Consider the following 22,793-nt stretch of genomic DNA (forward strand, 5'->3'; position numbering starts at 1 on the left):
TCGCTGCACTTTGCATCTATTCCACCGCTGAAAAACTTTCTCTTTATTCTCCTCGACTGCATCATTCTTCAATGTGACTGACTTGGAATATTCTGGCACATAATATGCTGTAAACAATTTTGTAAATCCAAAAACAGCGATCAGGAAATGAAAAAAGTTTTTTTTTTTTTCTGCATCTCTTCATGTGTGGATGGAAGCAGAGTTCGTGACGTCCAAATAATGAAGGTGTCTTCCATTTCTCCTCAAAGAAATTGGCTATACTTTACATCAGGACATGATCTGCTTTGAGAACTGCGGAGGATTCACAAGTCCCGCAATTTACTGAGCGGCGTCACCGTTTGACTCACGGTCTCGTCCTCTGCTGCGTCTCTGAGGCAGAAACTCTGCTAAAGAGGCGTGAATTTGAATGTAGAGGTTTAATCTAATCAGGCCGGATGTGTGAGAGCACCTTAAACAAGGTGAGCCACCGAGGAATGATAAAACAATGAGAGGATGGAGTGCCACAGTGTTAGCAAGGTCAATAAAGAGAGTTCTTAATTCAGCCAAGTCTCCATTTGTTTTATTCTAAAGGTTCATTGTTGAGGCTGAACAGTGCTTCCTGCCTCACAGTGAGAGGACTGTCAGTTCAAGGCTGTGCGGAGTTTTCTCCAGATAGTCAAGGCTCCTTCCAAAGTTCTAAAAGATGCATTTCAGAATAAATAGTGACTCTGAAGCCCATTTGCACAGCACTGTATCCAGTCGAGTTTTGTATTTACACAGCAATGTTTTGAAGTAGGGTTGGGCGGTAATGGCGGTGTCTTTCAAAAGCAACGGTATCAGTTTCAATACTGTCATTGAAAAAAATGGCAATGCACTTATATAGAAGATAAGGATTAAATATAAAATATAATTTGTTCAAAGCCTAAAAATGATTCTTTGTCCAGCAGCACTTATATGTGGTTGAATTTTCAGTTTTACTTTCACAGTAGTTCAATTTTGGAGACTTTTGATTAAGTTTATGAACATGACGTCATCACCTGACAGTGCGAGTGCGAGAGAGAGAGCAAGAGACAGAGCGAGAGAGCGGGAGAAAGATGGCGAGTCACACACCGAGTGACCTGGTCCCAAAGAACAACAGGACAGCAGCAGACTGGCAATATTTCGGGTTCCGAGCTAACGAGAAGAGAGAACCGGTATACTGATGAGGCAATTTGTAAATTGCGCAACGCGAAGGTGATTGAATTTAATTGATGTGTGCACTGTGCATTCTGCGCAAAAACTGTTATGGATGGTCAGGTTAATTTAACTGTTTGACTGTTGTATTTTAAGCTTTTTAGAAGCTACGTTTTTTTGTTATTAAAAGTTGTTCAGGTTGTGATTTTAATTTAATTGATATGTGCGCGGCGCATTCTGCGCAAAAACTATTCTGGGTAGTTATGTTAATCGTTTGTTGTATTTGCACTGTTTGAGGTGTTGCTAATAAAAGTTGTTAATATTTTGCACATTATGTTGTTGTTCTTTCATTATTAGTGGTTGGTTTTCAGTTTCTGAACGGTGTGGGGACAAGCCAACAGTTTGGTGATGCTGTCTGAGCCTTGAGTTATAATTTTTTAATTAGTCACGGTAATACCGGATACCGGGGTAAAATGTGGAGACCGTAGGACGGTATCAAAATTTGGATACCGCCCAACTCTATTTTGAAGTTTGCATGGAAATGGCTGAAACACTAAAATTGGTGTAGTTAGCATGTTTGGCCACTATTGGGTGCTACTGTACGCTATAACCACATGGACATTCATTTTTACAGACAACGGAGTTGGATTGCTATTGAAAGTGACTTTCAACTCTAAAACTATCAAGTCCAGGAGAGTATGGACGGGGACCAGGACTAGGAGAACCTGACACTCTGGAGGCAAACACTGTTGTTATTGTCCATCTACTCACACATGTACAGAAGTATTTGCTAACGCCATGCTCTGCTTGGCAGTTGCAGTGTTTTCATTCATGTGCACTTATTCCGAATGTTTTCCAAAAGTTGCGTTTTCAGTGGATTTTGAGCATTTTCAAAAAGTTTCACTTTGGCTACCCTATTGAAAAAGTTGCATTTTCAGTGGCTATGTGCAGCACTGTTCTGTTTGAACTTAAAATCATTGTCATGTAAACTTGGCCTAAGCTGCCCTAAAGCATCTTTCTTTTTCTCCTCCATTCCTTAATTCTTTCTTTTTGTGTCTGCTCTGTGATGAACTAGAAACTTAACAATGCCTTGCCTGTAGAAAAAAAAGAAAAGAAAAGAAAAAAAAATTAATTACAGAGAACTGCATAAACCATATAAACCGGGAAAAGTGAGTTGTATAGCTTCCCTGAGCATCACACACATTCCCACACATGCCATAAATCACATTTACAAAACCTGCGGGTGGCACACGTCACACTTTAACAGACAGCAGTTTAAAACACTTCTGATTCAACTACAGCAGTCCTCCCAGTGCATTTGCAAATGAAAACAGTGGCCTGTCTGCTGCTGGGCTCGGAACTAACATTATCACCAGAGGCTTGTTAGCGAGCGTTTCTGCTCATGCAACACAAGCAGCTTGGAGTACGGCTTCCTGCGCACGTGCTGGGTAACCTTTTCAAATGGGAGCTACTAATCACTGTTGTGTTGTTAGTGTGTGTGTGTGTGTGTACACTTGGTGAGGCAGCAGCATTAACATTTTTAAAAGAGCTGGAAAAAGTCAGTTTTCTGTATTTTTCTGCATGAGTAGCATGCAGAATGGAGCACACATCATGCTGTTGTTTATGTCTTCACCAGCTAACCCAGTGCAATATGCAATAGATTTCCATTTCATCACCTTCACAATGGGTTAACACGCTTTCAGCTCTCAGGATAACCTCTCGTGGAAGGGACTCCTAGTCCGTGTTCAGCAGATTAAGATCCCAAGATCCCAAAACATGCCATTTTTGCATTTACGCTGCAACATTTTCAAAACAATTTCCATTTATATGACAACAGAATAAAGACCGAAAATGATATAGACAACTTGCCGGGCCGTGAGTTGGCACTGTTTTTTTTTTTTTTTTTTTTTTTTTTTTTTTTAGTCAAGAAACCATACAAAACAAAATGTTATAAACATTAAATAATAGCAACTACAGTATCATTTCTGGAATGCTAACCTTAACCCTAACCCCTGTTTATCTGCTCTTTAATTGTAGATTATTTATAGAAAATGAAGCACATACATCCTTCATTATTTATTGTTGCAGTTCATTTTTTATTTGATTTATCATTCTGTTTCTGGGTGGAGGCGGAGGCAGTGCTGGAGCCTCTCTTCTGGCCTGCTGCCACTGCGTGAAATCCACTCACAGATACATTACAGCTTTAATGATAGTGATTTGGTGGGCCGGATTGGAGCCTCTCCGGAGCCAGTTTTGGCCCACGGGCCTTATGTCTGATGCCTCTGATGTAAAGAAACAGGTTTAAGTTGTTATATTTATCAGTCAGTACTCTTTACACTGTTTCAAAACAGAAAAGAAGAAAATATCTTTATCCCACTTTAATTACATCAAGAACTCATTAATTACTCATTCTGAGTAGGTTTGAGTCCACCTCCTCCACTCACCTCTGCTCCTCTGAATATAACTTTAAATACATGATCACAGTATTCCTGTTGGCCCACAAGCAATTATAGAAGTTATTTTTCTGTGAAAATCAGTGTTAATGATCACAATCCTATCACGTTTCTCACGTTTGACTTTCAGAATGGGCCTTTAAGTGTCTCCCTCTCATGTCCCTGCAGCCGAACAGTGCTCCTTCATTTCAGATCCGTCAGCCTGAGCAGATGCGCTGCTCCGTTTGAGCTGCATTGTTGCTCACCCGCCTCTGTATTGTCCCCCATTAATTACAACACATGGGTACAAGCTGCAACTGTGTACAGCAAATGAGATACCAAGCATGTGAATTAAACACCGATTCACGCTGGGATGAATGTAAAACACCACGGGAACCACGATAAAGACGGTTGATGGTGCACATTCGCCTGTACAGAACATAAACAGTGTTTCGGTATTTAACAAACACCATCTAAATCCAAGCAAATTTTCTCCTCAGCTCAAAATAACTTCATGACTTTTATCCAAACTGTAATATCCAGCCTGAAAAGACAGATCCAGTATATTTCTTTCAAAAACTATCCGGCATGAGTCTTAAACCCGGTGATCCCAGGAGACAAGCTTCAGAAGTTAAGAAACAGTTGCCTCCATGTATTCGTACCGTTTAACAAGCAGACGAGTGAGGTCGGCACAGTTTGTTTGACTCCCATAGACGAGCTCAGAGAGAGCCCCGGAGTGCGTGAACCGTCCCTCCGGTGGGATGAAAGAACCGCTAAAAGGGCAGAGTCCATTAAGCAAACACATGATCCGGACTGACCAAAGGAGACACTTGATCTGGAGCTTGATCGCGTGACCTCGCTGCTAACCCCGCTGGTATAGATATGGTTTGAGACATCACAGCTCAGCAGAAGGACCTGAGCAGAGCCACACTCCCACCGAACCAACGATAGGGAAAAAAAAATACTCAAGCTACAGGGTAATTTTGGAATAAAATGGGAATTTTGCATGTTCTTCTAATCCCACAATTAAATAATATGTTTTTACTTAATTTTGATAGAAAATTCACTGTATGACCACTTTCCAAGTGGGAAAGTCCTATTTTGACAGCGATCAGGTGAATTTTTCCCACTGGGAAGAGCGTAGTTCCCCACTTTGTAGTTATTCATGAATGCACCGAAAGCCCTGTGATGGACTGGTAACGTGTCCGGGGTGTATCCTGCCAATCACAACATGTCAGCGGGGATAAGCTCCAGCTCCTTCTGATGCTAACCTGCATCAAGAAGATGGATGGATTGACGGATATTTGGCTGGCAATCTTTCTGCTCTTAAATCATTTCATGGAAACAGTCGGAATGGATAAACCGTAGGGATGCCACTTCTTTAAAGGACGAGTACAAAAACACATGCTAACCTTCAACTATGCTGAGTACTGAGCACTAATAATGCTATTAGGCTTAATTCTTACTCCACACACAAATGATACACGAACGTTCTGCCATTGTGTCCCCCCCCCCGAGTACAAGTGAAATACATAAATACATCCACCGACACCTGATACTGGCATCGTATTGGTGTGTGACAGGTGACAGACTCACACTGTTCATGCCCACCACTGACCATGAGGAAAAACATGCATACCACAAAGAGTAACAATTCAGTATGAGCCATCCATTTTGTATTAGATACAAAAATGATCGTTTCAGAGATGGTGACACCTCCCTCTCAGGTCCATTAAAGGATCATTTTCACATTTGTATCTTTCCATTAGAGCATGTACTGTATTATCAGGCCTCGGAGAGATTATTCTATACATCTGTTTTTTTTCCACTTTTCGCTCCGAACACTACCCTTTGAATTTCTCACCTGAAAGGCCACTGATGACAGACAAGAGGAGAAATGGTTTCCATGGTGACCCCATACTTGTTGAAGAGGGTCCCTCCTGCAAGAATGTTAGCAGAACTGCTTCTTCATTAAAGCTGCTCCTGCAAACAAACAAAAAAACAAATACAAACATGAGTTGGCGGGAGGATGTATGTGGAGTTATCGCACACACGCAGCAGCACAGCCAGCACTACAGCTGTCAACACAAATCAGGGTGCGAATCTCACCAGACGGAATCTGCATTCACTTTCTTGTCTCATGATCACAGATGTGTTCACGCCACACAATCGGCCTCACGGGAAAGTTACACATGACAGGATTGCTCCCACTCCACAATTTGGTGTCAAAGTATGGAGTGGGTTCCACTCTGCCGGCCCTCGCCGGGCTCTGCACTCAGACTAATTGCATGCAGTCAATCACAGCTCATAAATTCTCATTATACAAGAGAACGGTTACACGTCTCACGGTGAGAAAAATCAAACGTGCTTCACAGAATCAGTCAGACTGTGACTGGCACTCACTTCAACACCAAGACTATTGAACTGACGCATGTATGATTCAAATACGGAGTGTGAATAGTTTGTGACGAACAACAACCTTGCAGACAGGGTGAGAAATATTTCGCTGGTGTGAACAAAAGAGCCTCCGGACAAAAGGAAATGCATGTGCCTTTCACTTCTTTCAGGCTTATGATGATGATCTCCAGCCTTGAAATAACTCCAACCATGTGCAAGTGTAACGATTAGACTTCAGAATCTGTAAGTCAGATTCCGATTGAATGAATGTGGTTAAATCTGAGCTGGAGGATCATTGTGCGACGACCTGACCACTCAAAGTATATCTCTTTTTTAAAAATGTTGACTAAACAAAACACTCAACAGGGTGCTGAATTACATCTTTATGATTTACAGAAAAAACGAAAATCACCAACCTGGAAAAATACAGCTGACAATTGTTCTTTGAGTATGGAGAAGCACGTTTAACTGTTTATTTAACCCTTATTTGACCATATTTAACCCTTCTATTTACCTTTTTCATTACACTGGATATCAAGCTCTAGGCTCAGGTATGACAGCAATATTTTAGCTATAATTTACACATTTAACCTTACATGTGGCTCAACCCTATTCTTTCAAATATATTGTATGTAAAGCAGATTTAAATGCTGTTTTTTCAATCTGTCTGTATACCCTGAAGATGCAGGAAAAGGTTTTTTTTTTTGGGCGGCGCTGTTCTCACAAAGACAGAAAGATGCAGCCATGCTGCAGATCAGGGGTGTAAAACATATGGCTCGCAGGCCAGGTGTGGCCCACCAGACAGTCCTGGTATATATTGATTTGACCACGAGAGGTGCACTTTGGTCCATATGGGGTGAATATGTTCAGGTGATCAGGATTACGATGCAGATGTAGGAATATTTTGACATTAGAGATCATTTCTACATTTTGACAAGCTATTGTGATGATAATGTGAAGTAACCTGATATATTCTGAATCCTTGTCTTTCAAGAATAAACAATGTAATAAAAATATAATGCGATCTCCAAACGGGAAACTACATGTGCAAATAGAGAAGTGAGACATAATATTGTTGTACTTCCTGTTCCTTTATTGAAATTTGTCATGTTTTGTAAAAATCTAGTGTATTAAATGTGGAGGTCCTAATGCCTTTTCATTAGTTTGTTGCACGAACTGATCCATTGATTGAATGAGACACCCCGGACCCAGTGGGTGGAAGCAGTTTCCTTAAAGCTCATGTCCGGAGTTTCCGTTCGTTTCCAATGTATGCATCATTTTTTAACAGAGCTTAAATTTGTTAATCTGGTTTGATACAATAATATAATATTAGCATAAAGCAATATAAAAATTTATTTATGAGCCCCGCCTTCGTCTCATAGACCCCCATGTTATCCGAAAAAGCGCCGGTCAGCTTCAGTCAATAGATTTCGAGCTTCCGCTTGTGATGCTTTCAATCAACGTGCACGCAGCCAGAGAGCACGCGCACTCGCCAAGGCAGAGGTGAGTTAGCTACGCAGCAGCCGCCCCGCTTACCTCGGATATATCCACTGTCTGCTGAACATCCACCGTAAACAGCTAAACATGGAGGATGCTTGCGGACTCAGAGGCTCTCATTTTCACCCGACGGATAATGCGAGAGCACAATTAAAGGGGCGTGGCTTAATCGCTCAGAAAGCAGAGGGAGGGCGGAACCTCGAGACGTTGGATTTCAAAAAAACTCTCTCTTTCAAAACTCCAGAAACGAGCTTTAACTCCGGGCTCCTACCAGGTGGAACTGGCTCCCAGTTCTGCTCCTTTCTTTATTGTAATGGTTCATAACTACGTGTCATTGACCATTGTCTCTCTTGTAGTCTATCTTGATCTTGATACATTTGCTTGAGTTCAGAAATCCATTGCTGAATTGACACAAGATATTTATCTTTCTTATTTCTTTCTCTCTTTCTATCTCTTCAACCCAACCGGAATAGCAGAAAGCCTCTGAGCCTGGCTCTGCAGGTTTCTTCCTTTTCAAAGGGAGTTTTTCCTTCCCACAATCCTCTATGCTTGTTCATGTGGATCTGTTGGGTTTTCTCTGTAAAAGTATCTATGTTGTGATTGGCGTTATATGAATAAAGCTGAATTGAGTTGAATTAAACTGGATCAAAACAAAGACAGGTTACATTTCTCATTACTGGTCCTGTCTAGTTGAGATCAAGCTGTATATGGCTGCTCAAATAAAATGAGTTTGATACCGCTGCTTTAGATAAACCTAATTAAAACACCAAGACAAAGCTCCAAAAAGGATAAAAAAAAAAAAAAAAAAAAAGCATAGACAGTTTGCAGGTAGCTGGGAAGATGACTGTGCAAGAAAGAGCAGCTTGATCTTCATGCATAGAATGTGCTTTCATTGTGTATAGCTGCAGACTGACGCAATAAAACGATGCTTCTTTGGTTTTCAAGCAGCAGGTGACATGTCTACAGCTGTAGTCAGCTGTCATGAGGGAGCCCACAGCGGGTCGGGAGGAGTCAATCGCTCACAGTTCACCCCCTGTGTATTGACAAAGCTGGAATCAGGCCGACTGTAAAATGAATCAAGCGGTGCAGAAGCGGCTCCGGCAGAAGCCTAAATTTCGTCTCTCCGTCTCTTTGTCTGCGTGCAACTGACCAGCAGCGACAAGAAAAGCTACACCACAATTCACTCAAAACAAATTGCCCACTATTCCTAAATTTAAGGCTTTCATCACGCTCTATTGCTATCATTTTCAGTAACACCATTATAACTCCAGCATCAAAACAGGACCACACAATGTTGCATTCGGGGGACGTCGACTGCACCTATTCTTGCGGGGTGCAATCTAATTTGAAGACAATGTTAATGGCATACAGAGCTGTTTTTGTGGGCCTACATGATATAAAAGCATGAGTGTTGACCTTGTTATTCTGCCTCAGTGCCATTCATCTCCACACACACACACATACACACACACACACACAACCAAGTGGTATCTCTCCATTTATTCGAGAGGAGAGAATATCTATTTGAATCTCCCCTTTGTTTTTCCTCCTCTCTTAGCTCTGTGACAGTGTCTCTCATCTTCATTTAGGTTGTCATTTAGATTATTAATGCAGCGGCACAGACAGCTCTGAGGATTGAGGGAAGCATGTCCAGATCCAGCAGGAGTCATCTCACATTCATCATTTATGCCTCCTTGTCTTTGCCTCACCTCATTTGCTCCTCTCCGATGCGCCGAGTCCCAGTAGTAGTATTAGTGGGTTAAACAATTAGTGACTTAGCAATTAAGCTCTTATTTAGAGACCAAAAGAAATAAAAAGGGAGAAAGAAAGCAAGATAAACAAACACAATTATTTCTTCCTTGTAATATAGGCTGTTTGTTGTGTTTCCTCGCGGGCTGTTCGCCACATGTAATCAGCCACTCGGCTTTTTAAGTCTCCGCAGCTCTGAGGCTGCAAATGAATTAGCAAGCTATAAATGAAGGGTGACACTTGATGTTCCAATTTCTTAGCTTTCACTCTCTTTTCGCTCGACGATGTAAACAATTAAAAAAGCCAAAGGTTTTGCAGTCCAGACAGCCGCTGTCTGCACAGGCAGCTGGAAAGTGTTCTCTCTTTGTTTTTAAACAGGCGCTCGCCCTTATTCACCTTTCCAGCGTCTCACTTGCATACACGATCAAAAAACAGGCCTTAAACACCCGAATCACATCAGGAAAGAAGGAGGGATTTTCCACATTTCTAGCAAGACTTCATTTCTCAAACTTTAACGGTCAACTTTTCGTCTTTGAGACTTTTTAGAAATGTCTGGACGGCGTAGCTTCGACATTAGCAGCCAGTTCACATCTGCAGTCGGAGGAAGATTCCTGACTGGTGCCCTGGACATGGAAGGAAAAAAAAAAAATTCTGACAAATTACAAGTACATTTGGAAGCCTGCAGCCAGCGATTACTAATACGAGACCCTAATAATGATGCAGTATTTCCACCATGGACATTACAATTACCATAAAAGTGCAATGGCTTTGAAGACTGCACCTGCTACGGCTTCGGCTGATATGTCAGCCTTGAAACTGCTCGGCTTGTAGCGGGAGTCGCTGGGGAGTGTAATTCTCATCAGTCCACTGCACACTTAAGCTGATGAGAGGCACCGGACTGGTTTGTTTTTTGTTTTTTTCCCTCTTCTTCACAAATTCACAGTAAGGCCATAAGCGTGCATGATTTGGCGATAGCTGGGAATCTGATGCTTCCATCCTGCTGAGAAAACAACTATATCACAGAGACCTGGCAAAAGCAGGTCATTAAGAATAATGGAGCAGATGAGAGTTTCTCCGAACAGTTTCTGGCACGTTGGGAAAAAAAGTTATCTCCCGCTGCAGGCAGAAATTCCTCAAAATCTGGGCAGTGCTGGGGATTCGCAGTGAGTGATTTGTTGGGGGGAATGGAGGAGATTATCACCGCTCTGGTCTACATGAACCCCTTTCCTGGAATTGTTTTTATCCTCAGAGGTGAAAACAATCCGTCCCACCTTTCTTGTGATCAATGATCCGTCCTCAGCAGACGAGACAAAACACATAAAACAAACATATTTGAAAATCCAAGTAAAGGAGGGAGGCTTAAATCACCTATTAAGGGCAAAACTCACAGAACGAACTCGTAACTCACAAGCTTCCTCTCGGCTTCTCTTTTGTAATGTTTTGCTGTTTAATGTTGCATGACAACCTCTGGTGCTGATTTAGTTTTTGGGTTAATAGCATGTCTTACTGTTTTTGATTGCTGATTTTTTTTTTTCATGTTATTACATAATTCATATATATATACATACATACATACCTACTTTTATTTTTGAAAGTATAGATAATAGTGGGATACATGAAGAGAAATCTTTTAAAGTAGCAGAGTAGCAGCTTGGCACAACGTTCAAACGATCAGTTTACAATCACACTACTGCCACGTTTAACAGGTCAACTTCAAAACCAAACATTTGCTTAAAAATCTAAAACAAAAAAACGAAAAAAAGAATAATTAAAATGCTAAAAGTTGCATAAGTCCAACTAAAAATGTAAACCTATTGGTTTAACTGAATTAGATATTTAGAAAGTTATATAACTGATGGAGACAATGTGGTTGAACGTTGATCTGCTCCTGCATGTAAGCAGAGCAAACAGACTGATCTGCTCCCCAAAGACAACCAGCATGTAAAAAGTATTTTTGAAACTATTTTTTGTGGTTACAAGGCAACGTTGTGAAAATGATGTCCACTAATATGGAAATGGCAGAAAAGTTGAATATAGTTTTCATGTGGGGCCACTAGCAGGTGCTGTTTCTTTGTTTGTAATGAAACCAAACACGTGCACAGAGAACAATATGCTAGAAACATTAACAGTAGGAGAACACGGATACTCATATGACAGGTGAGCAAGCTGGATTACTATTCCAGGTGACCGACGATAAAACTACCAAGTTCCAGGAGAATATGCCCCGGTGTGATTTAATGCGGCCGTGGCAACATTTTCAAAAAGTTTCATTTCACCCTGTTTGAGTTGGAGCGTTTTTAAAAAGTTCCACGTTGGGAGCCGTGTTCAAAAATATGAGTTTTCAATGTTTCTGAGCACTGTTGTTGCGTAAACACCCAAAATGCAACACAAGTTTTCCATTTTCGCTTGACAGCACACATTGAATAAACGGGGCCTGGGACGCTAACTTGACTTCTGTTGTGGTCTGTGACACTGTGGATCAAACACAAATGGACTAAAAAACATAAACAGCTATACTGCTGTGCATGTATTTCATGTATAGCAGGACAAAAACAACAATTGACGCGCTCCTGTTGTCTTTGTTACATTTATCACACTGATTCCAAATGAAACACTCAGCTGTAAATTCTTATAGTATTTATAGAGAATGGTTCACTCTCTATTCACTGTCAACTCATTATGTAGCATGAATTCTTTTCAAAAGTAGACATTTTTCATCACATTGATTCAGTTAAAAAAGCCTCTTTTCATGCAGTCTCATTCTCGTCAGCTGTACATTCAGCATGTACAGCTCTTACAGAATATATTCAGACTGCTGAAGTTCAGGTGCTGCTGTTGCAAAGTGGCAGCAGATGTGCAGAACACAAAAAGTACAATACCATGTGTATAAAGAGCGAGGAGGTTTGTGCGGTTTCAAGTTGAGCAGCGTGACTTTCTCTTCTCTCGGGCTGTCAATCTGATAGTTCTGTGTTTGATCTGACAAAAGCAGCTTTTAAAATAAAATATTTCATGGTTCAAGTAAAGGTCAGGCGACTGAAACACGTTTATTTCCGTCTGCAGAAGACAGCTCTTCAAAAAAACTGAAGGAGCGTTTCAAAGACAGAAATGTTGAGGCATTATTGGAAATATAATAATAATAATTTCAGCATTGAAATTATATTTCAAATATAATTGTATTTCTATATATCATGACTAAATATTCATGCTGAAGTCTTTTGCAATATAGGTTTATTTTCTCTGTTTTTTGCCTATATATTTATATATTTCTACCAGCTATGAATTAACAGTTGACTATAGGCCATTGGCCATAGTCAATTTCACACAAGTCATCGTCTGATTTTAAAAGCTGCAAGACAATACTGCATAAATTTAATAGAGCCCTTAAACATTCATATATCGGTGGTCATTCTGTTAAGAAGCCTGGCTGCAGGCTCGCTACACCATTCCACGAGTTTATGTTTATTGATAACAGCCATCGGGGGGCTTTTCTTTCCCCCCGTATTCTTTTTGCACATTCACATTTTGAGTAAGTGGAACGTGAGACTTTCTCGACTCCTGTCAAGCACTTTCTCCTTGTGGGGGAACAGAGGTCTCCCGCGTACATTAAATGAAGAGCATCTGCACTCAGACAGCCTAAAGTTCACCTCGGCTGGAAGCGCACGACTCCGCCAGACATGTCATTTGTGTTGTCAGCTTTCACTTTCCATCCAACCATATACTTTACGAGACGGGGGGTATGGTGGGGTAGAGAAGTCTTCACCAGAGACAAGACTATGCTACATATGCATTTTTTTTACTGGCTTTAGAGAAATAGAAGTGGAATAATATACAGCCAAGAATGGCATGCTAATCTTGACAACTGCTTTTACGATGAACCTGTCGTGGACGCTGTTGTTTGCCTTGTAGTAAAACCACGTAGAGAGAACAATACGCTAAAAACTATCATAATGGCGAGTACAAAGACATTTATATGAACAAACAAAGCAGGAATGTAACTTTAACCTAGTGTTTTCTGCTGGTGTCTCTAGTCGAAGACCACTGACATCAGCTATCTGAAACTATCTCAGCCAAAACATCATATACCGACAGACGCTGAGAGTAAAGAGTTCACTGAAAGATGAATCACCCCTTTTAGATTTCGCAGAGAGGGCCACAAACAACAGCACATCCACTCCGCCGGCTCCACGCTGCAACTTTTTTTGCAGGTGTGTGCTGTATGGCGGTCCTGTCACGCCTGCGCTCGGGCCCATCACGGCTCAGCCAGACGATTATTAATGAGCCGGCGCAAGGGAACGCAACAAGGTCCGCAGACGGCTCTCCACTTGATGCCTCGCCTCCGTGTCACCGCCGTGTTTCCACCGACATGAAACGGCCGCGGACGTGGCTCTGCCGGGCTGACGCTCATCAAAACCGAATCACAAACACTCCCACAGCTGCATTCTCATTAAATTCGGCAGGATACTGTGTGATTTTAAGACAATGCAGGACATCGAGGGAGCTGCATGTGCTTCTTACAGACTTGTGAAAATTTTATGAATGATCCTTTTCTGTTGCAGTGAGACTCTGGTGTATTTCCACTGGTGCTGTTTTTATGCTTCACGTGTGTGTGTGTGTGTGGGGAAATTCAACTTGTTATGTATTATTCAAGACGCCAGGAATCCGTAACCCAAATCCTGAATGTAACCTCTGTTGGTTGTTTTCTCAAATAGGGCTGGACAGTATAATGTGAACAGGCCAGATGTGCTAATGTTCCTGAGTAGAACAATAATAATGTGACTGATGAGAATGATAAACCATGTTACTGCCATTGCGCTTTGAGAGAATGAAACCACAGTGCTCATGCACTCTCAGTCTATTAGATTAAAAAAAAAAAAAAAATCAAATCACACAGTTCTTGTGAATCAATCAGAATAATCGTTCTTTTTCCTCATATTTGAAAACCTGTTATTTTAAATTTACAGCCTGAATCCAAAGCCATGGAAACAGCTGATCACAGTCTATTCTGTTTTTGATTTGTATGTTGATAAAATGTGTAACACATTCTGCAAACCATGTTAACCTTTGAATTCTGATCCACATCTCACCAGTTTATTTGTTTTTAAAGCAGTTTTAAACTACAGTTTCTCAACACAGCACAACGCTGGCAACGTGGCTATCAAACTCGCCTCTGAGCCACGCCGTCAGCTTCAGTTTGTAAAAACATGCATAATACAACAGCTATAGGTGAAAGTTTTTGGGCATTTCACTGTATTTTGCACCATTAAAATTGAATTTATGTTGACAGTGAAATACTTTTTGGTCATCAGTATTCAACTCTGCAATAGTATAGAGACTGTCATCATGTGTACTCAAAGAAAAAACTTAAAGATTCCACTCAAAGGTTGTTATTGCAGTTTTTAACCAGTCCAACCGACTCAGGTGGCTGCTAAATGGAAACGTGTTTCACAGCCCTGAATTAGAGCAAATCTTCAGTCTATCAATGCCAACGCCAGGAATATGATGAGTGTCACCCCGAAGGAGCGCAGTTCCTTTGTTACAGACAGTAAACACACACACACACACACACACACACACACACACACACACACACACACACACACACACACACACACACACACACACAAGCCACCGTATCAAAATGACAGCAAATACTCTATTCAAATACGAAAAGACAGATCAAAGAAAAATCTTTCGTGGGGTGATGAAATACCTCTCTATACTTCAAGCGTGACCTTATTATGTCTCCCCTAAAACCGTAAGCAGCACATTTTGTACCTTGTCTTTCTCATTTTGGCTTTTGATCCATATTGCTTTAAATAAACGAAGTAAACGCCATTATCAAACAACAGAACGACGAGATGCCAGCGTTTGGTTGTGCCAGATTCAAGTTGCTATTAGTGATGATAATCATGAGGAAAAAATAAATAAAAAGTGGGAGCATTGGTTTGGTGCCAAGAGCAATATCAGCAACAATGAGCGCCAACAGCAAGTGTGAGCAAACACCAATATAATGACGCTAAAAATATGTTTCGAGTGGAAGTGAGTGAATGACACTTCAGCTCCATGCTCCTCTCAGCTGTGGTTGCTTATTGATTTGTGGATTTTGAAACCCTCGTGACATGAAGGCATCCATTTCATGCATCCAATATTCTGATTTAAATATATCTTTGTAAAAAAAAAAAAAAAAAACACTGTGGTGCAGTGTAGTTATTTAGACCTACACTATGATAAACAAGCTTATATCTTCAGTGGCACAGAGAAGCACATATTCACACACACAAACGTACACATACACACACACACCCACGCACACACACACACACACACAGCCAGAGTTCACTAGAAGTGCAAGCGCGTATTCAATTTGAACTACTTCAAAAGTTTCATTTTGCAGTGACACTTGGACAATGCTCTGTGTTTTTTTTTTTTTTCTTATCCACTCTCTTTCCCAATTTCTCCTGTAAATATTAAGGCTACTGTAGCCGGAATTGATTTTTACCCCTGTAAGCAACTCAAGCAAGTCCAGACTGTAGCTCTTTCTCCAAGGCTGCAATTTGAACAAGACCTTCACTTTACGTTGATTACTTGTGAACGTACGTCACAGCCTGAGAAAAAAATGGGAAGCGGAATCATGCTGAGGTCCTCCTGGTCGTTTGCCGCAGTCGATACTGTCGCATTGAAGTTAGATTTTACTCTCGCACACTTAGACCCTATTTCAAATACAACATTTCAAGTAAAACCGCATTCTTTTTATGTTTTGGTTTCAGAAAAGTTGTGTTTCCATGACAACAATGGGAGAACGACGTGCAATTAAACACTGAAAATTATGTCATTAGTGCTGCTGGTTGTTTTTGTAATGAAGCAACAAACATGAACATTGCTCTATAATCATTAACAACGGTGAGTGCACGGACATTCGTCTGGACAGTCGAGGAAGTTTAATTGTTATTACAGTGAATGAGAACTCAAAAACTACCAAGTCCAGGGGAATCTGGACGGGGAGGAAAACATTGCGACTGGTCATCTAGTCGTGCATGATGTGACGACAAGCTATTGACCCCGGCCGTGGTGTGCACGTACAGCAGCAGCGCTTCCACGGTCTACGGAGCCCGAGTGTTTTCAGAACGTCTCAGTTTCGCCTGTTTGCGCGACAACAGAGGATGAGAACTTTCAGAAAGTTTTAACATGGGAGCTGTTTTCAACAAGTTGCATTTTCAGTGGCAGTCACCTAAAACCCAACAAAAGTTTTGTGTTTTCACTTGAAATTGTTGCTGTTGAAACAGTTAGTTTCAGGTGGTTACAAGCTCCAAAATACTGGCTATGTTTAAGATATGGAATAATGATGTGTTTTCACTTCAAATGTTCTGTGAACGGGGCGTCACGCTGGAGCTCAACACACTCAACATCAGTGCCTTGAAGCCACAACCACATCAGCAGTGTTTAAGCTTCATTTATATGAGTCAAATGTATTATTAGTCCAATATTTTCAGCAAGTCATATCGTATACATCACCATCTCTTAGTAACCTATTCTAATTCACCAGAAGGCTCCACAAAACACATAAACTCATCAAAAAATAGAGATAAGAAAGGATGATTTTTATCTAATTTTAAAAGTGAAACTCACAATACTGCCAATCATTTTGAACTGTTTTGAAAAAACTAATGACAACATCACCTCAAAGAAAATGTGCATCTCGATAAGCCTGAATAACAATCAATTCAATTTTTCCAAAGATTTGTTTTTCGATATAAATCTTTCCGAATGCTCGGTAAAGCAAAGAAAATCAAGACAGGAATCACTGCTCCAAGATACGTCTGTGTTTCACCCTATGCACGCCACTAAGCCCTTTAAAAAAAAAAAAAGTCTTGTTCCACTGGCTGCTGGAGGCTTTAATCCCAGTGCAGGGAGTGCAAGTTAAAACATGATAATACTGGGATTACTCTCAGCACAGTTTCACTCCTTTGACCAAGACAAGCCCTCTGTTAATGGGACTTTTTTCAGATTAGCCCTCCACTAAGTCATGTTGAGGCAGAAGCAAAGAACAACTAATGGGGGAACAGCTGCAGGAGAGGATAACTGTTGGAAAAATTGGCTTTCTCAAGCAATAAGGGGGAAAAAAAAAAAAAAAAGAACAAGTGTTGTGTGAGTTCTCTTCTTTCTTAGCCAAACATGCACTCCAGCAAGGCATTTTGTCTCTATTCGTGCTGGAGTAATGATGCACACTGGACACTACAACAACTTCTTTTTTGATAGTGCAAAAAGCTACCAAATGGCTACCAGAATATAAAGAAAAGAAAAAGTGAACGCATTCGGAATAAAAGGTTTAAAAATAGAAAAGCAGGTATAGAAAGCACATATTTCACCGGTCTGAGGTGGACGGTGCCGTTTGTCCCACTTTCCGCCCCCTCTCCTGGTCAAGCTCCTGCTCCTTCGCTTGTCACTCATCTGCCTGCTTAAAAATGGCACGCTGCCTTGGGGTGAGGAAAACAGCGTCTATGGAGCTATCAGAGGTGAAGCAGATGGCGAATGCAGCCGACGCAGCCAATCTGCAAGCGACGTCAATCTTCATCCTTTCTGGAAATGTCTCCTGCACATTCACACTTCCTGCTCTTTTGTTTCTTTGAGCGAGAGAAAGAAAAACAGTTTCCTCTGTTGTTGCCAGTAAAAACCGTCTATACCCAAAAGCTGCATCCGAGCAGAGGGTCGTGACACTCATTTATTTGGTAATGTATTTTTTTTACAAAGGTGAGAATTGTTACCTAACAAATTCACATCACGGATATTTCGTTTTCACTTAGTCTCACAATTATACTCACGTCTGGGGTCCAACATATTAATTAAAAATGCCACTATCTCCACGTCAACTGCATTCATTACTTCTTCCCTGGACTCTCCTCATCCTCCCCGCTGCCCGGGGCCGGAAGCATGATCATAGCAGTGCTGGGATGATGAAGACTCACTGTAGGACATACGTTAAAATTCTAGAGTGAAACGTACTTCCTGACTCACACAGAGCATGAAGGACACTGATGGGAATGACTCATTTAACATTTAATGCTGTTTGTGTGTTGCTATTCTCAGAACTAGTTCATGGAGCAAATCGGAACTTTCTCCAGATGAAGAGAAGGGAAGTAATGGATTACAGTGAGTTTACCGAGCATGTTGGTGGCCAGGGTTTAGGACTGAACCCAGGATCTCTCCAGGTTCTCTGACTTCCTCTCACAATCTTGAAATCGAAGTGTGAATCCAGAGTGTGTGTCTCTGTGGTAGCTCTATAATGGGCCCACCTCAGACTGTCCTTTGGCCCGTTGTCAGCTGGGATCAGCTCCAGCCCCCCCCCCCCCCCCCCCCCCCACCCCCCCCCACCCCCCCCCACACACACACACACACACACACACCCCAGCCCTCAGGTAAATAAAACAGGTACAAAAGATAGATGGACTTGAAACACTGCGGTTTGTAGCCTGGTGTGTTTCCCAGGTCGGTGAAGCCGGTCCAGAAAGCCTGCGGAATACAGATGTTCTTTGGATAGACCAACTGAGACACATTAGACACACCTGCTTTTGGGTTTGTTTGTTGTTGTTTTTTTAATTAAGATCATATATTATGATATATCATGTGATAGATTAATTTGCATTTTTTTTATTTCAACATGAATGACAGAGTTGTATGTGAGCAGCAGCTTTTAGCCAATAAAGGAGTTCCAAATTTAACATATGAATCCACTGTAACGATGGAGTGTATCTTCAAGAACATTATAATCGCTTGTTTCCTGCTTTGCAGGACTGTCTAAATAGTATACAAAAATATCAGTTCCACTCCTACACATAAGAAAAAACAAAAAAAAAACTATATTTTGTGCAAGGAAACGATCTGGAGGATACTGTATTCACTTGTTTGTGTAACAGAAAGGAAAGGTGAATTCTGTGCACGATTTTCCTGAAATTCCAAAACAAGATTTTCAGTCAGTGCAAAGTGAAAATGATGCAGTACTTTCTATTGTATGCAAAACTCATGCAAAAACAATATTTGTTGGTAAACCAATCTGTTGTATTGAAAGAAAATTATTGTTTGATCTGCAAGGTTTAAAATTTAATCACCAAACCAGAATAGCATGGAAGCAATACTTATTTCACTGTACTTCAAAGCGCTCTAAATCAGAGTTTGACCTCTTTCCTTTACTAAAGAGCATAAAGTCTGACTGTAATAAAGATGTGGGGAAACTAATCCTGGAGCAGCCGGTGAATAATGACAGAACTCCTGACACACTGCCACAGAGCCCATGGTGCTTTTCCTGAGACACGGCGACGTTCTCTGAATCACGGCTCTGCGCTCCAGCGAAAACTCACTGTGATGCAATATTTAAAAAGTAGAAATCCTCTGAGCCCACAGCGCCGTTCATTAATTCAGTCTCACTGGATCGGATCCAAAAAGGTCACCTGATGACGGCATGATCTGAGTCTCGGCGCTCGGCGCGGCTCGTTGTTTGCAGATATTCAATAGAGGATCAGAACTGCTCTGAAAACATCTACCTTCGTTTCAAAGGGGAATTATCCTCCAATAATGGTTTTCTTTTTGTACTGATAACTATATACTTGTCGAAGCCGGTGTAAGTGTTACTTTTCAACTATAATTTACACTCTATTCAATCTCACTTCCTATTCAGTGTCAAGGAGAAGTGCATAATGGCATCCTTAAAATCCAAAGAAACACGAATTTACCCAATCAGTGAGATATTATTTCTGATGAGGACTACAGCCACTCAGGCTCAGCAAACCCCAACAGAGGATACTCTGCATCTGAGTGCTTCAGAGGAAAAGCTCCTCCACCGAGGGCCCGTTTACGCGTACATTTTATTTTTTAGAATCTGACTGACTTGCATGGATTTACGATTCTCATTACAAAGCTGCCTATAGATTGTTCATGCTCAGGTTTTTATGAAGGTTTGTGTAAATGACCACCTTTAAAAAAACAAAAACAAAAACAAAACAAAAAAACATAGCCCCGGCTGTGAGTAAAACGTGACCCGAGTGTTAGACCTATTAAATACATCCAATCTGTGCCTGTCATAAGAAAAACAAAGATCATCCGCTGCAGGATTTTGGATGTTTGCCACTGAAAAAAAAAAGATGAATTTCATTGATTATTCTCTGTGGGTATAGAAGAAGCTTTCTCAAACAGAAAACCTCAAGTGTCTTTTTTTTTTTGGCTCAAAAAAGCTTGTGCACTTGCCCACACAAGTGTGCTTTTTTAAAATCTCTTATCGAACCATTCCTGTGAATTGATTTTCAATCTGTCTTTTATTCATAAATCAAACTTTTTTTTTTTTGAGCACATTCGTGTATCTTTTTCACCAAAGATTCCGAACCGGAGGGGCATCAAACGTTCACGGGGGTGCAGGGATGCATTTATTTAAGGGTTATACAAGTTTTTCTTAACTATAGATTAAATCAGCATTAACCTAATTTATGTGACAAAACTACCAGATTTAAGTGTTGAAGACCAGAAAGACTGGAATTAAGTTGTGCCTAAATTGGCATATAATTCTGCTTCCAAAGGAGAATAAACCCGCAGGTCTATGCAAATTAGGGCTGCAGCTGTCGATTATTTTAGTAATCGATTAATCTATCGATTCATTTGGTCAATTAAACGATTAATCGGATTATATATACATACATATATATATATATATATATATATATATATATATATATATATACACAGTATATATATATATATGTGTATATATATATATATATATATATATATATATATATATATATATATATATATATACACACACACACACATTTTTTTTAATCATTTCTTTTTATTTTATTTTGGCAAGCATAAAACGCACCACGGACAAAAAAATGAACGACTATTAATGCTTGCAGTAACATTTATTAAACTGCACAGGAACACTCATTGCTGGGATGAACACTGGACTTTAAATTCACAAATTATTTAAATAAAAAATAAATAAAATACCTGACAGAGGGTTAAGGCCTTAACTTCATAAAAAAAAAAAATGCACATGAAAGCTGATTATTAAAGAGCACTTCAAGTAAGGCAGGCAGTATTCAGTATTATTAAACAATTCCTATTGATATTAATTTGCCATATGGCTTGTGCAAAAAACAAAAATAATAATACTCAGGCTGAGTCCAAAACAGCACATTCACCTTTATAAACTGACAGCTGCCCTAAAATTTTAAAGTGCATTCAAAGGATGCAGTAGAATACAGTCACTTTTTTTCCGACGTGGTGCTGTTATAATACGCCAGCTCCACTTGGCAGTGCAGACTTTGCACTGAGCTCTTCCCTTTTTTTCGTTTAAAGTTGTCCCAAACTTTTGACATTTTCTATCGTTTTCTTTGTTGTGCTTCCTCCTTTTCGCCAGCATTTTCTTCATTCTGTTCTTCAACGCCTCGACGCGGCACCACAACGCGTCTGACGCGTCGCGTCTCGTCGCTGGTGGAACGCGCGTTCCCATTTGCTTTCAATTGTATTTTGACGCAAAATCGCGGAAAGCATTTGGCAGTGTAAACGCAGCTTTCTCCGTTTCTCGCGTCGTTTACCGCGCTGTGCTCTGCGTGCTCCCACATGTCCGTGCGGCTTACACTCTCGTGCGGAAACATGCTGCGCTTTAGTTCCACATGCTAGCGGTTTCACGGTAGTTTCACTGTACACAATGAATAAACGAATCCTCGAAGCAACAGAATTTAATTCGAAGCATTTTTATAATTGAATTATTCGATTTATTCAATGAATCGTTTCAGCCCTAATTCAAATTCAAACTTAATTCTGAACAAAGTTTTTGGTGTTGACATGGTCATTTTAGAGCGGAATTAGGTTCTATTCTGATTTATAGAGGAATAAAAACTGCCATGTAAATGCACAGATTCACTCATTCACACGCCAGTGGAGGTGGCTGCCATGCAAAGTGCTCAATCCATCCATTGGAAGCAGTTTGGAGTTTCGCGTCTTGCTCAAGGACACTGTGGAAAGAGGGAGATGAGGGAATCGAGATGACCACTCTACCAACCGAGCCTCGGCCGCCCCAGAGTCACACGCACTCGCAGTCACACCTCCAGTCGATGTAGGATTACCCAACTACCTGCAGGAGAAAATGTAGCCGCGGTAGAAAATAACTGGAGAAAAACCAAAGCATGCACTGGAAAACCATGCAAACTCACTGTGTTATTACTGAGGAATGTCCCACATTTTCCTACCACCACTGTTTATAGGTTACCTGAGTCCAACTTAATGAAGTCAACCCTAAATCATACTAGAACCCTTACTCAGCAACAAGCTGCCAAGACAGCCGGAGGACTCTATTCCAAAGAGAGTCCGGCAGGGGTAATTGAAGGAGGTGGGATCAGCGGGGCAGGAGAACTTGGCTTGAATGTTGAGGAGTTGTAGCAGTTATTGACTGTCAAATAGCCTGAACTGTACACTGCCCTGTTACATTCCCGCAGCTTTACTGCCGACTTCATCTGCTCCAGATAAGACGCGCTGTTAGGCTCTATTTAAACGGTCTGCAGCGCACAGTCTGCAGTC

At 40.8% G+C, this 22,793-nt stretch overlaps 1 protein-coding gene across 1 annotated transcript in view; it reads right to left on the reverse strand.

Moving 5' to 3' along the window:
• Positions 1–22,793, reverse strand: part of cntn5 (contactin 5) — a 131,826-nt gene that overhangs the window by 84,755 nt on the left and 24,278 nt on the right. The window contains 1 exon segment of the mRNA XM_030107969.1: positions 5,449–5,567. Coding sequence (XP_029963829.1) covers positions 5,449–5,503 — 55 coding nt within the window. The 5' untranslated portion in view covers positions 5,504–5,567.

Source organism: Salarias fasciatus, chromosome 14, assembly GCF_902148845.1.
Source record: "Salarias fasciatus chromosome 14, fSalaFa1.1, whole genome shotgun sequence".
NCBI classification, from domain to species: Eukaryota; Metazoa; Chordata; class Actinopteri; order Blenniiformes; family Blenniidae; genus Salarias; species Salarias fasciatus.